This window comes from Phascolarctos cinereus, unplaced genomic scaffold, assembly GCF_003287225.1.
Source record: "Phascolarctos cinereus isolate Bilbo 61053 unplaced genomic scaffold, phaCin_HiC Scaffold_4;HRSCAF=312, whole genome shotgun sequence".
Classification (NCBI taxonomy): domain Eukaryota; kingdom Metazoa; phylum Chordata; class Mammalia; order Diprotodontia; family Phascolarctidae; genus Phascolarctos; species Phascolarctos cinereus.
In genome coordinates, this window is record NW_027555847.1 from 77,207,651 (window position 1) to 77,225,603 (window position 17,953).

Consider the following 17,953-nt stretch of genomic DNA (forward strand, 5'->3'; position numbering starts at 1 on the left):
ATTCCATATTGCCTATCAGATTTATGGATAAGAGAAGAATATTATAAATAAATAAGAAATAGAGAGCACTGTGAGATGTAAAATGGATAATTTTTATTACATTAAAAAGGTTTTGTACAAATAAAACCAATGTGGCCAAGATTGGAAGGAAAGCAGAAACCTGGGGGGAGGGAGGAGAGAAATTTTGTACACAGTTTCTCAGATGAAGGTCTCATATCTCAAAGATATAGAATGAGTTGTTCCCAAATTGGTAAATTGTCAAAGGATACCGACACACAATTCTTTGATGAAAAAATAAAAACTATATACAGTCATGTGAAAAAATGCTCCAAACCATTATTGTTTAGAGAAATGAAAATTAAAAGAACTTTAAGATATCATTTCACACATAATCAGATTCTATATGTTCTAAAATATTTATAGCAGCTCTCTTTGTGGTAGAATTTGAATTGACACCCATCAACTGGGGAATGGCTAAACAAGCTGTGGTATATGTGGTATATGATTATGATAGAATACTACTATGCTGTAAGAAATGATGAGTTGGTTGATTTTAGAAAAAACATGAAAAGACTTGCATGAAATAATGAAGAGTGAAATGAACAAGAAAATGTTGTATACAGTAACAGCAACATTGTTTGAAGAACAACTAACTGTGAATGACTAAGTTATTCTGAGTATTATTCAGATCAACTACAAAGGACCCATGAAGAAAGATGTTATCCACCTTTAGAGAAAGAACTGGAGTGGGTGCTGGTGTGAGAGAGAGACTGAAAGAGAGACAGAGAGAAAAATGGTGGCCTTCTCTAGTGTGGGATGGGGTGGGAGAGAGGAAGACAGTTCAGAACTTAAAATTAACAAATAAAGAAGGAAAATTAAAGAAAGAAAGAAAATAATTATTTGCATATATCTACCTTTACATCTCCAAACATGGCCTGTAAATCATGAGTTTTAGTTCCAAGATTGAAATGGTAAAGAATATCTTCCTTCATTTTTGAGATATTTGGGTTTGAAAGGTGAATTAAGTGTTCACTGTTACAAAATAAGAATACAGAGGAAAAGGTTTATTTTTTTAAATACACATACATCTTTCAGAGAAGAAGCTATACAGTTACTAGGCTATGGAAAGAAGGCCTAGAAAGTGGAATAATAATTGATAGGTCCTCAGTAAATATAGCAACACCTAGTTATAAGGTTTGGCAAAGAGAACGGGTTCCCTTGGGGTTGATGGTTTTAGGATGCAAATCTAGTATAATAGGTTTAGGTTACAGGGCCTGAGTTTCAGTGTTGAGCATCAGCATTAGATTTGGGCAGTTCTAGGTCCAATGGACTACTCAAATTAACCAAGAATTCGTCAGACAAAAAGCATGTATTTATCTCATTGGTACCCTTAAATGAAAATGGTGGGGACAGGGGGAGAAATGAAGAATTGGAATTAGATATTGGAACTAATCAGTTCATAGGCAACAATTCAACATGGAAAAGACGTCAGTGCCAGCCCACTTATTGCCCTCCACATTATCCTTCTTGATGTTTCTCTTTGCCATCTTGGTGCGACATAGTGAAAAGAGAGCTGAACTTGGAATGAAAAGGTGGAGAGGAGGGAGAAGGAAGGGAGGGGGAGGAGAGAGAGAGAGAAAGGGGAGAGAGAGAGAGAGAGAGAGAGAGAGAGAGAGAGAGAGAGAGAAACAGAGAGAGAGAGAGAGAGAGAGAGAGAGAGAGAGAGAGAGAGAGAGAGAGAGAGAGAGAGAGAACATTAATTAATTGCTGTAAAGACTGGGAATAGCAATAAAAATACAAGCAAAAAGCAATTCAGGAAACTTGCAGTGCTGGCTGTGCTGCTTTGTAGCCATGGACTTCTTGGCCCTCCACTGGAAATGGTAAGGTTTAACAAGAAGTTCTCTAAAATTCCTTCCAGCTCCATGAATATGGATAGAACCAAGCATTGGGACAGAAGAGCAGTGGACTTTGTTGAGAGGAGTTAAGTAGTGAAATAATCATGAGGGGACAGAAAAGGAGGCCAAAAAAAAAAAAGAATAGAGGAAGATGGGAATGAGAAACATAAAATTTCAAAAGGGTACAAAAGAAAACGAAAGGCATGGAACTAGGATTAGTTCTATACTTCAAATAATAGTCACATTTATGTCATGTTTTAAGGTTTGCAAAACATTTTTCTTTTAACAACTCCTTAAGATGATTAGTGGATGGACCCATGTGTACAAAAACATTTGTAGCAGCTCTTTTTTATGGTGGCAAAGAATTGGAAATTGAGAGGATGCCCATGAATCGGGGAATGGCTGAACAAGTTGTGGTATATGAATGTAATGGAATGCTATTGTAATATAAGAAATGATGAGCAGGCAGACTTCAGAAAAACCTGGAAAGACTTGTATGGTCTGATGCTGAGTGAAGTAAGCAGAACTAGGAGAATGTTGTACACAGAAACAGCCACTTTGGGAGATGACTAGTATCGATAGACTCAACCCTTCTCAGCAATACAAGGATCTAAGACATCTCCAAAGGCCTTATGTTGGAAAATGCTATCCATATCCAAAGAAAGAACTATGGAGTTTGAATGCAGATTGAAGCATACTATTTGCTATTTTTTTTTCCTTCGCTTGTGTTTTGTTTCCTCTTTCTGGTGGTTCCTCCTAGTGGTTCTAATCCTTCCTTACACCATGACTAATGTGAAAATATACTTAATAGGAATGTATATGTATAACCCATATCAGATTGTATGCTGTCTTGGGGAGCAAGGTGGGGAGGGAGGGACAGAAAAATTTAAACTCAAAAGCTTATGGAAGTGATTATTGGTAAATCAGAATAAAACAATTTTTTAAAAAGATGATTAGTAAATGTATTATTATCTCCATTTATACTAAAGGAAATGGAGGTTCGCTTTGAGCCCATCATCAGAGAACAAGGGAACATCTGAGGACTGACACAATCCGGGTCTTGGGGCCTCAAACTCAGGCATTCCACACAAATTCTCATCTGAATTAAAACACTGAAAATGTCTAAGAGAAGCTTGATGTTTGTTTGTAAACAAATATTTTTGCCCTTAAATAAGGGTGGGCAGGAAGGAAATGTAAACTAAAAGGGATGGGACCTGATGTTTCTCTAGGTCCTACAATCAGAAAATTTCAGAATTGAAAGAGACCTTAGGGATCTGCAGCACTCTCATTTTACAAAAGAAACAGAAAGAGGGGGTAAAGGGATTAGCCTAGAACTCCTCAAATCCTTATCTACTCATTATATACCCACTCCAAAGAGAACGCTGAACACTGGTCTAGTAATCTTCCTGCTCCTTTGAACTTCAATTGAATTCAATTCAAAATCTCCAACATCCAGAGCACCATACTAGGACAAAGGAGAGATATAAAGTGTAGATAACGAAATTATAGGTAACAATTAAAGAAGCACAAAGTATAAGCTGCTAGCTAAATATTAAAGAGAAGCACCAATTAGGTAGGTTAAGATAGACTGGGACCTCTGTGAACTTATTATTTAAATAACATTTAAACATGAGAAAGACACAGATGGGGTCAAGTAATTCCCAGATAAAAACCAAATGTATGTCAAAGCCAAGATTAAATTCATGAGCTTGAAAAACTTAGTCTAGGCCTTCTAATAATATTCTTTCTTCAGATCACATAAGTCACACCTTAAACAAATTTTAATAACTTAGGTCCTTATAAGTCCAGGTGTCATTTAACTTCTCTGGGCCTTGGTTTACTGATCTACAGAATGAGGGAGTTGGATTAGATTATCTCTAAGATTTCATCTAGATCTTCCTACTGTAGATATGATCATCCCTTTTTTAGAGAGCATTTAGTCACGTTGTTGTTATTTTTGTTTTAGTCTGTGATCCCATTTGGGATTTTCTTAGTGAAGTTACTGGAGTAGTTTTACCATTTCCTTCTCCAGCTCCTTTTACAGCTGAGGAAACTGAGGCAAACAGGGTTAAGGGACTTGCCCAGGACCACACAGCTACCAAGCAGCTGAAACCAGATTTGAACTCAGGTCTTCCTAAGTCTAGTCCTGGCACTCTATCCACTGTACCACCTGACTGCTCTGGCATGTAGTCATAGGATGACATAATTTTAGAAATGGCTTGACGATGTCACCCATCTATTCAATAAACTTCAGTGGCTCCCTATTACTTCCAGGATCAAATATAAAATCATGTTTGGCTTTCACAGCCTTCCATAACCTGGCCCTTTCCTACTTTTCTGGTAAGTTTACTTCTTACTCCCCTGCATGTATTCTGGGACCCAATACTCCTTCCTATTCCTCAGACACTATGCTCCATCTCTTACCTCCATGCATTTTCGTTGGCTATCTCCCAGGCTGGAATTCTCTCCCTCCTGGCTTCCCAGCTTCCTCCAAGTGCTAAGACTCTACCTTCTCCAGAAAGCTTTTCATGATTATCTCCAACTTACCCTCAGATAGTTGTTTGCCCGGTGTGTCTCCCATTAGACTGCGACCTCCTTGAGAACAGGGACTCTTTTTGGCCTCAGTACTTAGCATAGTGTTTAAAGCCTCGTTGACCCGTTGATTCAAATATTATTCTAGTCTAACCGCTGTCCAGTGGAGGAAACCAAAACTCAGTGAGATTAAGCAACTAGCGAAGATGGAAGACCTCATTAACAGCAAGGCCAGTTTCCTGCCTGGAATCTGGAGATGAATGGTTCTTCAAGAAGCCCAGATCAGAAGGGCCAAAGGGATTGTTCTCCAAAATTAGTTGCTGAAGCTAAGCAAGCAGCATGTGTTCCACAGACTTAGTATATAACTTACACATATCTCTAGCCAGGGGCAGCTGAGTGGCGAAGTGGATAAAGCACAGGGCCTGGAGTCAAGTAGACTCATCTTCACGAGTTCAAATCTGGCCTCCAACACTTACTAGTTGTGTGACCCTGGGCAAGTCACTTAACCCTGTTCTCCTCAGTTTCCTCATCTGTAAAATGAGCTAGAGAAAGAAATGGCAAACCCTCCAGTATCATCGCCAGGAAAACCCCAAACGGGATCACAAAGAGTTGCACGTGACTGAAAAAATGACTGGACAACAACATATCTTTACATAAACAATTTACCTTGTTTTTAATACAGAGCCAAGAACTATAAGAAGGCTATATGCTTCTATACAGAATCAGTCTACGCTATGGACTATATACACTACATATTACAGCTAGCCTACCAAGATGGAGTTTCACATGGCCCACATCCAGTAGGATCCTATCAAGAAATAAATGGCTATGATTCTAGTGTTAAATCCAGCACTTTAACAGTTTTATCTCTTTCTGACCACTAAGGTGCCACCCTCAGTGATAAAATAGCGTGTGTTGATAGAACATCAATTCAACAGAGCAACAAGCCGCATTTGGTGGTTTCAGTTTATTAATAAACTCTAGACAAATTATCTCTAACAAATACTTGAGAATACGGAATGATTTTTAATGACTTTAAAAATGTTTGACCATAACACTACATCAGTGCAGAATACTTGTAAATTAATTTGCAAAAATTCTCAGTGATTTTTACTAAATAGTGAAGTAAATTTCTGAAGGATATATTTTACAAAGGATTAGTCTATTTTTGTTGCCTCTGTTCATTCACTACCCAGTCATTCCTTAACTCATCTTCATGTACTCTCACTTCCATCATTGCTAGGCTACAAAAGTACTCTCCTCCAAGGTTGCCAATCACCTCCCTCACCCTCAGCAAGAAAAACAACTGTTCAAAAAGTGAAGATTCAGGCTGATGGAGCAAGGGACTGAATCCCAGGGAACATGTGTTTGAAGAAGAGCACATGTGCCTCTTATCTTTTCATGGGAAGTAGGCCTTATGCAGCAATGATATCCAAGGATGCCTTGAGCATCCTCTTTAATTTTGATCAGAAGATAGGAGACTGGGAGTGGGGCCACCTGCCCTCCTTCCCAAAATACTCTCCCTCCCTTAACCATACTGCCCTAATTGTGTGTGCTTGTATTTATGACCCCAAGAGTAGATCATAGTATTGGACTTGTAATAACAAGCAATCTGGATACAAAATCCTGGTTCTACACTTACTGATATATCATGGACAAGACACTCAGCCTGGATCTTGGTTTCCTTATCTGCAAAATGGATATAGTAACATGCATATATAAAAATTATGCTTATTAATTCAAAGTTGAAGAAAGCACTTTATAAGTCTGAAAAGGACTACTCCCTAAATGTGAACATACCCCAAGAGTCTGTAATTCTCCCTTTCTTCTTTTAATCAGAAATATCTATTCTCATAGTTTCACTAAATGTCATTTTTTTAAGGCAATTGGGGGTAAGTGACTTGCCCAGGGTCACACGGCTAGGAAGTGGCAAGTGTTTGGTCTAAGGCCGGATTTGAACTCAGGTCCTCCTGACTTCAGGGCCAGTGCTCTATCCACTGCACCACCTAGCTGCCCCCTATTCTCATAGTTTCAACTATTAACTCCCACTTAAATTATTTCAAAACTATGTCTCTCTTCCTAATGTCTCAGCAGCAATTCTTTATTTCCTCTACTTACCTACTTGTAAATTTCTACCCTGGCATTCTTCTGATTCCTATTTCAAAACATCTAAAACTACAATTACTACCTTATTTACAATATGCCCTCTCTGCAATGGCTGTACTCACGTGGCTCCACACCTTCCCCCAAAACCTGTGCCTTTGTTCACACTATCTTCAACTCCCAGAAGAATGCTCTTCTCCGTTTCTCTAAATGTTATCCATCGTTCAGTGCTCATATGGTCACTCAGGACCTCCTCCATCAAGCTTTCCTTCTAACCCCAGCCTTATAAAAATAACCCTATTTTATTCTTGCCTGTTTTTTAAAATACATATCCTATCTCCCCAACAAGGCTGTAAATCCCTGAAAAGCAGGGATTGTGCTTTGTGTCTCTTTGTCTATTCAGCCTGTATGATATCCTTCCTATACATCAGAAGGGATAGAAATGACACTGGACTTGGACTCATTAGCAGAGAGAACTTTCAGAAAAGAAAACTCCTTCTACCAAAAAAAAAAAAAAAGGACAACTTCTTCTCTAAAAATTATTGTCAGACAGTTGCCTAAAAACCCTGGGTTAAGTGACTTTAACTCAAGTGTTCCTGGGTTCAGGGCCAGCTCTCTATCCTCATAGTAGGCAATGATAAATATGGTTGATACTGCTGGAATCCCTCTCTTCCCATAAGGTCTTTATTACTGTAGCAATAATGAGTCTCATGTCTCTGAGATTAAATTGTCTCCACAAAACACAAAGAAAAATAAATAAACACCTTCTCAGGGAACCTCCCAGGTTATAAGTCTCTCTCACTGTAAGGCTGACTAATTTTTTTTTAAATGGTTCAATGCTGACAAAGTATTTCAGAGTGCATTGTTTGGTGTTTATCCAGTGCCACACTACATGCCTTGCAAAGTCAGGGGCCAGTGAGGTTCTGGAAAGTTCCAACAAATTGGGTGTGAGTCAGCTTGATTGTTTCAGTGAATGTCAGAGGTGCTGGCAAGCAAACAGAAGAGGGTGGGGTGACACAAAAATTGGAAAAACGTTTTTCTCTTAACCTTTAACCTTATCATTCAAACATCCTCTCCCCACTTCCAATCAAAATAAAGAAGACATCCAAGGCACCCTTAGATAGGTAGCCACTGGTGCACAAGGCCACTCCCTATGAATGAAAAAATAAAAGGCACCTGGGCTCTTTGTTCTCTAAACACATGTTCCCAAGGATTCAGTCCCTCACTCTGTCAACACAAATCTTTACTTTCTGAGCAGTTATTCTTCTTCTTGCTATCTGCCTACGCACTAATAAATTCTGGGAACAATTTAACACACATAAAGCCAGCTAAAGTTAATATTGTAACAACACAGTCACATCTGAGAGATGGGACAGAAGCTTCATAAAGAGCAAGAGTTCTATTGCAATTGCTGAGATATATTTTAGTGACCAAGTGTGTCAGAGTCAGCACAATGAAATTTAAGCATAGTGGCATGTACAAATGAAAAAATGTGGAGTTCAATACCCATGCCAAACACATTTTCAGAAGGGTGCCCCTGATTAATCCAGGCCAATCCAAAAAGTACTTATTAAGAACGTATGCGTTTCAGAGTGAAGTTAGAAGACTGTACACAGTAACACTACTGTATGATGATCAAGCATAAATGACTTAGCTATTCTCATCAATATAACAATCCAAGACAATCCCCAAGGACTCATGATGAAAAACACTATCTCCCTACAGAGAAAGAACTGATGGAGTCTGAATACAGATCAAAACACACTATTTTTCACTTTCTTTCTTTTTTTAGTTCAAGTTTTCTTCCACAAAATGACTAATATGGAAATATATTTTACAAGATTGCACGTGTATAACCTATATCAGATTGCTTACTGTCTCAGGGAAGGGGAGAATGGGAGGGATAGAAAACTCAAAACTTTTTTAAAAAATGTTAAAAGATTGTTTTTACATGTAATTGGGGAAATACTAAAATATTATTAAAAATATTTTTTTTAAAAAGAGTTTCTATTTCAAGCACTGTGCTAAGGCACTGATGATACAAAGACAAAACTAAAACCAGCCTTTGTTCTGAAGAAGTTGACATTCCACCGGGAGATCTGTTTACTTATGCTATCTTAAAATGTATGCTAAATTAAGTAGTGATCATTTGATAAGGGAGAGAAAGAATACCAACAACTAAGGGACCACAGAGGGATGCCAGTAGAAGGTGGCATAAGCTGAGCCTTGAAGGAAGCCAGAAAGGAACTCTGACAGGCAGAGATAAGGAGAGAGAAGTCATTCCAGACCAAAAATAAATAAACTGCAAAGATACAGAGAAAGGAGATGGAAGCCCAAGTTCAGAGGACCACACAAACCATCTGAGCTGGAACAAAATGTGTGAAAAGGAGGAAACTGCAATAAGCCTAAAATGGTAGGCTGGAATCTGAAAGGCTTTAGAAGCAAAGTCAAGGAATTACTCTATTTTATCTTCGAGATGATAAGGAACCATTGACAGTTCTCAAATAGAGGTATGACAGTTAGATTTATGTCTTAGAAAAGATTATTTTGGCAGCTATACAGAGAATGGACTGGATGTGAGAGAATGCAAATAGAGTCTAATTCAAAGACTGTTGCAATAGTTCAGACAAGAGGTGAAAAAGGAGGGAACTACAGTATTACACATGTAAGTGCAAAGAAGTGTTCGAAGGCATGATAGATTGTGGAGGTATAATTGAAAAAGATAGCAAGTGATTGAAAGAAATTTCAAAATAGTGCCTTATTTTCTTCCTTTTTCTGAAGAAAAAGTGGAAATATAGAAAGTAAAAAAGGTGCAGGGGGCAACCAGGTGGCGCAGTGGATAGAGCACCAGCCCTGAAGTCAGGAGGACCTGAGTTCAAATCCAGACTGAGACCAAACAAACACTTGACACTTACTAGCTGTGTGACCCTGGGCAAGTCACTTAACCCCAATTGCCAAAAAAAGGGGAAAAAAGAAAAAAAAAAGATGTACAAGCTAAATTCATTGAGTACTACAATTGTAATGACCAATCATTACTCCAGAGGAATAAGGAAATATGCTTTCCTCCTTTTGGTAGAAAAGTGGTGGACTATGCAGCAGAAAGACAAGGGACACAGATATGGAGTGGTCCATAAACTGTCAGATATCACTGTGTCACCTGGTTTGGGTTCACTATTTTTCCCTGTCACAATGGAGAATTTTGTGTGTGTGTGTGTGTGTGTGTGTGTGTGTGTGTGTGTGTGTGTGGGCACGCACATGCCCTTGAGCTTGCAGGGGGATGGCAGAGGAGGATATAAATCATTTCTATCCAGAAATAGATGTAAACAAAAAAATATTTTAAAAACAAGGAAAATCAATGAAAAATTAATATGTAACATGACAAAATGGAGTGTTTATCAAAATGTAAGGCTGACTAAAAAGATTACAAAGAAATGCCAAATACTAACAACAAATATATATATTTATTACATATAGTTAAGTGGACAAGAATGATTTGTAAAATCAAGGGAGGAGGGTAGAGGAAAGGGTAGATTAAATGTTAACTGGTCTCTAAAATGTTTCCCAGTTTTGACATTCAGTAACCATTACCTAACTTAAATCTGAAACTCTTTCATTAATCACAAACACAACATATTCCAACATTCGTTTAACACAGAGGTGGAGAACCTTCGGCCTTAAGGCCAACGGTTTCCCCACCCCTGGTTTAATGGCTAATTCACAATATTGCCATAAATTTCATATCACAGTCTTACATCTGTGGATATAGATATATCAAGGACACATCAAAGGACCTCAGATTCAGAATTGTGAGTGACTAAAAGCATTATCTAGTCTAATCCCTTTATTTTACAGTTGGAGAAATTGTGAGGCCCAGAAAGGTTAAAGACCTTCCCCAAAGTCTAGTAATTAGTGGCAAAGGCAGGCCTGGAACCCAAGTCTCCACATGCAGCTATCTTTCCACCGTAGGCTGTCTCTAATACATGAATTGGAAATAAATGATTAAGACACATTAATTTAATCCCTATTAATGTGAATAATGAAAGATAGAAATGAAGAAGTCATCACCCTTATTCTTACTCTGTAGAAAAGAAGTAAACAATTGATAAGTGACAATGACTCAGCAGCTGAATCAGAAGACTAAGAATTCATTTCTCTAGCTTTGTTTCTTTCCCTGGGTTGTAATAACCTGAGGAAGAGGAAACAAAATCAAGGGATGAATTAACTATAATAATGAAGATGAAATAAAGGAAAAATTCAAGATTCAGAACCAGAAAAGCAAACCTAATGGGAAGAAATTATGACTTATTTGGTAAGAAGTATGAAAGAACACTGAGGGGCTAGCAATACCAATGATGCAATGCACACTATTAATAGCTAAAACACAAACACAGAAAATAATGATAAGCTACTTGTTGGGAACATGACTATAAGTGTTGGCATTTAATGAATTGTTATCCTGCCAAGTGATGAAGGAGCAAAAAGGAATAACCTATAAAATTACATTGTGACATAAAAGTGTGGAAACTGGCATTTTTATAGACAGGTAGTAATCCTCTCTTAAGCCCTACTTAAACTTAGGAGTCTGGGGGAAACTGCTGAAATGTCAACATACTTAAAAAGAGGTCTGTGATAAGTCTACGGATGTAATTATTTATTTTGGTTATGAGAGACTAGGGACTAGACTTTTAATTTCACCAATAAATGGAAATTTAGTTGAAGAAACTACTTCTTTAACTGAGTTAGTTGCTTAGAGCCCTGATTGCCCAGGATCACACAGCTAGTAGGGTCAGAGGTGATACTTCAGTCCAGTTCTTCCTGGATCTGAAGGCAGCTCCCTATAAGCCTAGCCACGTGGAATCTGTTGATTTGCACGATAAATGAAGCACATAACATAACACGAAAACTGCAAAAAGGCATCCAGTTTGGGATCTTACTTGGAATGCTGCAGATCTTCAGGCTTCTTTTCCTGAGTAGCCATTCTTTAGCTTCAAGCTGGACCTTGAGGGAAAAAATCATAAAGGTAAAGTGAATTTACTTAAGTATTCAATTAAGCCACGAACGTCAAATACAGAGATTACATTAATTAAGAGCCTACCACTTGCCAGTCTTAGTTCCTGCCCTTAAGGAGTTAGAGGGAGGGGAAAAGAATGTGTAAATAACAAGGTCTATTTCAAGAATTTTCAGGGTCCCAGTTAGCTACTTGAAGAATAAGCCAGATAGGTAAACTACAGTTTATTTCTCCATTCAAAAGTGTGACACACATCATGAGACAGGAGTCTCATAGTTCCATAGATGATGATGGGGGGGGGTTGGGAGGGGGAAGGGGGAGAGTAAGGTAAAAATCTCTCCCACAAAGCAGTTTTGGATAAAATCAATTAAAGCAGGTAAACAGGAAAAGGTACTTTTGAAAAAGAGAAAGGGAATTTATATTTACAAAAGAAAGAATGTATCCTAATTTAGAACTGTCATTTACACAAGACTAAAGGAAACAGTATCTTCGTGGTCAGCTAATTAACATCTGTTAAGCCCCTAAAACCAGCTTAATTATAAGATAAAAAGAAAAGGGGTGACTTCTTGGAATGACTCAAAAGTCTTAACAGTTTTCTTTTTGTCATTTCAAAGTAATTGGGAGAAGGGAGGTAAAAAAGGAGTCATTCAGTTAGGGTCCAAGAGGGATCATTTAGGAAGGCAAGGAAATATATTAACTGCAAATATAGGATGAGGTCAGTTATGTTGTCCCCAAACATCACTTCAAACAGTACACAACTGAGATCTATTTAAGTGGAAAACATGTAAGAAGAAATATGCAGTAATTTTGTGCAGAGGCTACATAAGTGAACACTATCCATAAAAATGAAAACTTCTCAAATGTACACATTCATTGAGTTGTCTTTAAAAGAGAACTCAGCAACTATAAAGTTTTTGTAAACATATTTTGATATTTTGTTGAGTTTGTGGTCTCATCAATTCGAGTGCTCAGAGGGGTTCTATCAATAAGTAGCTGTCCTGTAAAACCAAAAAGGTATTATTAAAGATAGACTAAAAAGAACATTACAAAGAAAAAATGTCATGTATACTATTAATTGAATATGCATACATACTCTCTAAATACTGCTAATAGGATAAGCATTAACTATGTAATTCTGTGGGGGAAAGAAATGAACTGGATTATCTCTAAAGCCTTTCCCAGCTTGGATATTCTGTGACTTTTCATAGCAAAGATCACAACCCACTTGTGTTTTCTCATCCCTTGCAACCTTTGTCCATGTACACCAATAAATCCACTTTATTACTGGGATACCAATTAAGTACATAAGAAGCCTATCAGCTGTTCCTTCAAGTCTCTTCCTACTTCACTGACCTATTTCCTTTTCTAGTCATACAATTCTTTGACAATATACTTTGGGTTATTTTCTACGTACAATTTTCCACTACCATTTATTTCTCCAATGTCCTCTGGCTGAATTGAAACTTCCTCTTATGAAATGAGCAAACCAACCCATTTCACAAGTATTTCAAATATTAATAAAAATATTGCCCAATCTTACTGAAAAAACTTCTCTTTCCTTCTTTGCCAAAAATTACTATCAGAACCATGTTTCACTCCAACAAAAGTAGGTTGTTTGTTCCAACAGAACAAGAACTTTGGCTCTGCCTTAACTGTCATGAACATCATAACCACTTTCCCATTAGTCACAGCTAGGAAATAATGACTGGGATAGATGGAGTAAGAAAAATAAAAAAGAGAACTAAGGATGAGAGAAGAAAAGAAATTGCATGCTGTTAAAAAGCATGGTACCCAGACTGGGGAGCCAGCTGTGATATTCTATGACACTATAATTTTTAAGTATAGTATTTGCTCTGCTACTAAGCATCCTTGTGGGACCTTGGACAAGTCACTCTTCCTCAAGGTGTTCAGTTTCCTTGTTTTTAAAAAAAAAAGAGTATTGAACTAGGTGATCTTTCCATTCTTTCCCATTTTAACATTCACTGATTCCAAAAGACCAATTCTACCGTACTGGACAGTGACTCAGGTAGACAATTGGGTAAAAATGAACCTCCTGGACACCTAGAAAAGGAATCCATGCTTATAAATATATCACCAGGTCTCTGATTATACATGAATGTTTTCAATGGGGGCAAAGGTGGGGGGAGAGGAATGGGGACCAGATTGGGGAGGGGGTGAATTTTTCATTGACTCAGAATTTAGAGCTGGAAGAAGGATGAATGCTCTTATATATCGGATGAGGAAACAGTCATGGAGTGGCTTGCCCAAGAGCACATTATTACAATAATAATGGTTTCATAGACATTTATATAGTACTCTAAGATTTACATAGAACTTTACTCTGATGATTTCATTTTACCTTCATAGCAATCCTGTAAGGTAGGTCCTATAAGCCCTATTAACCACATTTTACAGATGAGGAAACTGAGGAGCAGAGAGGTATAGTGGATCATCACTACACTAGCAGTTAGTGCCAGAAACAGAATTCAAATGTAGGTTTCTACTGACTTTTTCCACAACACCAGAGGACAACAGCAGAGCAGGATTCCAATCTAGGCCTCTGACTTCAAATCCATAGTTATTTCCTCAAATATAATGATACTGTAAGATTATTAATCCTCAGGAGCACAGATTATCCCGAAATTAAATGGAAAAAAAAGTCTATGCCATCACAATAAAGTCCATACACATTAAACCATATTCAAGTCAGGCAACTGTGCATGACACGAAGCAGCAGACAAAAAAGCAATAATAATAGCTGGCATTTATAAAGTGCTCTAAGGTTTACAAAGCACTTTACATGTTATCTTATTTGATCCTTGCAACAACTCTGGGAGGTGCTATTATTGCCCCCATTTTACAAATGAGGAAACTGAGTCAAGCAGAGATTATGTCATTGCTCTGATTTTTGAAGCAAGATTCAAACTTCAGTCTTCCTGACTCCAAATCCAATACTCTTAACTACTCTGCCACTTAGCTGCCTATAAGCAATGAGGATATATACAGGGGAAAAATATGTAAGACTCATATAAAGTAAATAAAGTCTCAGTGGGTTTCTGAAAACTATGTCAGCTGACCCAAACCCTAGTAGGTCTTATCAAACTGCAAAGGCTTTGGGGACAAACAATGTGATGGAATGTGTCTGGCATCAGCAGGCCAACCTCACCCTAGCTAACTGCAGAGAGCCAGACACATTATCAGGAAGTTCACCACCAGATGAAAAAATTGGGGGTGGTTTTGATTAGTCATAGGTGGCAGGAGTAACCACTTTCTAAAATCATATATATATATATATATTGCAGAAGTAGAATTTACAAGACTTAACTAATTTGATATAGGGTAGGAGGGAGAAGAAAGAGTAAAGGATGACTCTGAAATTGTGAATCTGCGTAACTGGATAGATGGATGGTGGTACCCTCAACAGAAGAAGGGTAGTTTGGAGGAAAAGTGGGTTAATGTTAAGGGTTAAATTGCAATCTAGTTATATTGAGCCTGAGATGGTTTCAGCTCTAGGGGAAAGATACAGAGAGTGGGGTGATGGGAAAAGTCATACCCACAGATGAAAAATTAAAAATGTGTTTCCTCCAGTGAAAATATTGTAGTCTCCCATTTATGAAATAATGCAAAGCGAAAAAAGCAGAACCCAAACAAGAGAGGGTATGGTTAACTACAACAAAATGGAGAGGAACCGAGAAAGTCTCCTAATTAACAGAGAATTAGAGAGGGAGTGACTAAAAAGTTGTAACACTTAACTGGTCAATAGTCATGTATTTAAATACAAACAGTTGTGAAGCAACTCTAATTGATTATATTGACATATTAACATTTAGAGAACCTTCTTATTAAAATAAAGGGAAGAACATAAGCCCCAGGAGAATATTTGACATCCTGAGATAGAAGGAGAATGAAAAGTCTCTCATCCAAATGGGAGGCTCCCCTATAAAGTATTTACAGAAAGACATGACCAAAAATTATACAATATGAGAGTGTGAGGTGAGAGAGCGCCTACACACGATTTCATCACAGAAGCCATTCAAGTATGCTTAAAGAACGAGTACCTTTTTCCTTCCAGAAAATCTCAGTATTTTGTGGCATTACTTCATTAATTTTAACATACTGGCATCATATGATCATTATGTAGCACGATTCTGCTCTAACCAACAAGAGTTATTATTATTACTATCATTCCTATGCAGTCCCCTCTTACCTCTCTTAGATTCTGAATTCTTAATCTCCTTCAAGACTCCGCAGGAGCTCCTCTTTGGGCTAATAAAGCCTCGTTAGAAACTCGCAGCTACTAATGCCCTCCCTATCTCCATCACAATAGGTATATGCAAAAGAGATGTGCATCTATATCCATAGAGATACGGGAGAAGTTTTCTTCTCCCATAAAATGTAAGCTTCTGGAGGACAGAGGCCGTTTTATTTTCGTCTTCCTACACCCAGCTGCCAGCAAAGTGCTTGGCATATAACAGGTATTTAATAAATGCTTACTAATTGAAAAAATTAGTTATTGCTACAAGCATTTTGCTTTTGGGATTATGAAATTTGCATGTTATCTCTTGGACAAAACAACATCCTAAGCATAAGGAAGCATCCAATGGGGCTAAAAGCATCCCTGTTCGATGCTCCCTTAAAGAAAATAATTTCAATGGAAAGCAAAAATTCCATCCTCTACTTTCCATGACTACCAGCTATAAGAGAACCTCATTTTGGCAGCAGGTAGGGCCAATGTTTTACTACATTTCTGCTCATTAGTCTTAAATCCACTTTACTCATCTTGTCAGAAATGAGTTGAGTCACTTTCCTGTGGGTGACTTCAGGTATATATGACTTAAAAGCAACGAGAAGGGAAAGTCCATAGACTCTGGAGTCCAGAGCTGGGTATAAATCCCTGTTGAGTAGTTTACCACCTGTATAGCCTTGGACAAAACACAACCTCTGGGTGCCTCAGTTTCCTCATCTGTACAATGAGAATTGGACCAGTTGGCCTGAGGTCCCATCCAAATATGGATCTATTATCCCAAGACCTCTCCGTGCTGCAATACTTAAAATGAGGATAATAACCTATCTAATGAGGTTAATAAGGAAAGTGCTATTAAGTATTAACTACATAAACGTGAGTTTTTATGATGGTGAAGTTCCTTCCTTCAACTTTCTCCCCTGGTTGGATGGTTTCCTTTCTCTCTTGGAGTGAATAGGTCAGTCAATGAGCATGTATTAAGCGATTGCTATGTGCCAGATAGTGTGCTAAATACTGAGGATGTAAAAGAGGCAAAAACAGTTCCAGACCCCAGGAGCTTACGTTATACCCGGGTAGATAAGATGAAAACTAGGTGCATGGTAGATATATAAAAAAAAAAAAAGAGAGAGAGAGAATAATAATTAAAAAAAAAGTTAGTGTGGGGATGGAGAGAGAGGAAAGGATTTCCTGCAGAGCATGGGTGGGATGTGACCTGAATCTTAAAGGAAGCCAGGAGGCTGTGGTGAGCAGAGAAGGGGTCAGCCTGTACAAAAGCATGATTTTAGGATATGGAGTATAAAAGGCGAGGAAAAGCAAGCGGGGAGTAGGTAGCGCCTATTTCCCCGGCTTTCCGTACCCCTTGCGGTCCCATGGAGTTTCCATTCCTCTGTGCAGCCCAACTCACCTGGTGCGGGTAAGGGCTGAAGCGGGGCGCACCTGAGCAGCGTGCGCTGAGATTCGTGCGCGAGGGTGGGCTGCTGAACAGAGAGCAGAGCTCGCAGGCCAGAGCGCCCGGGGATTCTCTTAGCCCGGACAGTCTGGTCTGCCCAGCTACTGACTCCTCCCTCACACCTCTTGGGATGACTGAATCACACCCAGGAGGCGCCTGGATCTTAGCAAGCAGCCAAAGGAAGCCCAGCAGGATACTGCGCCTTAGTCCATTTCCCGGAGGGGAGGAGAAATTTATTTTCTAACCCACACAGAGGGAGGAGCGCGGGAAGTGTAGAGAGCGAGCAGAGTCGAGTGGGCCGGCAGAGCGCTCCCAATGCCTTGGCTCCGCCCTTCCCCGCCTCCCGATGGCCGCTTCCCCCTCTCCATCCTCCCTCCTTAAACAATTTCTCTGCCCTGAGTTTCCCAGAACTTTGGGGAAATGACTCATTTGGCTGTGGCGTTCTCCCAGAAGCCGGAGTTGGCGCTCACTTATCCGCTAGTTCCCTGTGTCCACATCTGGGAAGAGGGCTCTGTCTTTTGGTCCCACTGTTGCGGGCTGTACCCCATCACCACCTTGTGCTTTCTTCCCAGTATGGTCAGAGCAGATGCACAAAAGGGCTAGTGGAGAGCAAGGGGTGTGTGAGAATCACAGGTCTCTGCTCCCTGGCTGGCCCACTAGGCTCTAGGGAGAGAATAAGCTTGCCCCCCCCCCCCGCATTGGTTTTCCCTTTCCTGTTTTGT

The 17,953-nt window shown here is 38.9% G+C and overlaps 1 protein-coding gene across 1 annotated transcript in view; it reads right to left on the minus strand.

The window, feature by feature from the left end:
• UPP1 (uridine phosphorylase 1) overlaps positions 1–17,495 on the minus strand; it is a 28,768-nt gene extending 11,273 nt beyond the window's left edge. Inside the window, 3 exon segments of the mRNA XM_020977764.2 lie at positions 915–1,032; positions 11,465–11,528; positions 17,187–17,495. Of these exon segments, the coding sequence (XP_020833423.1) occupies positions 915–1,032; positions 11,465–11,508 (162 nt within the window). The 5' untranslated portion in view covers positions 11,509–11,528; positions 17,187–17,495.
• Positions 17,496–17,953: the final 458 nt, after the last annotated feature.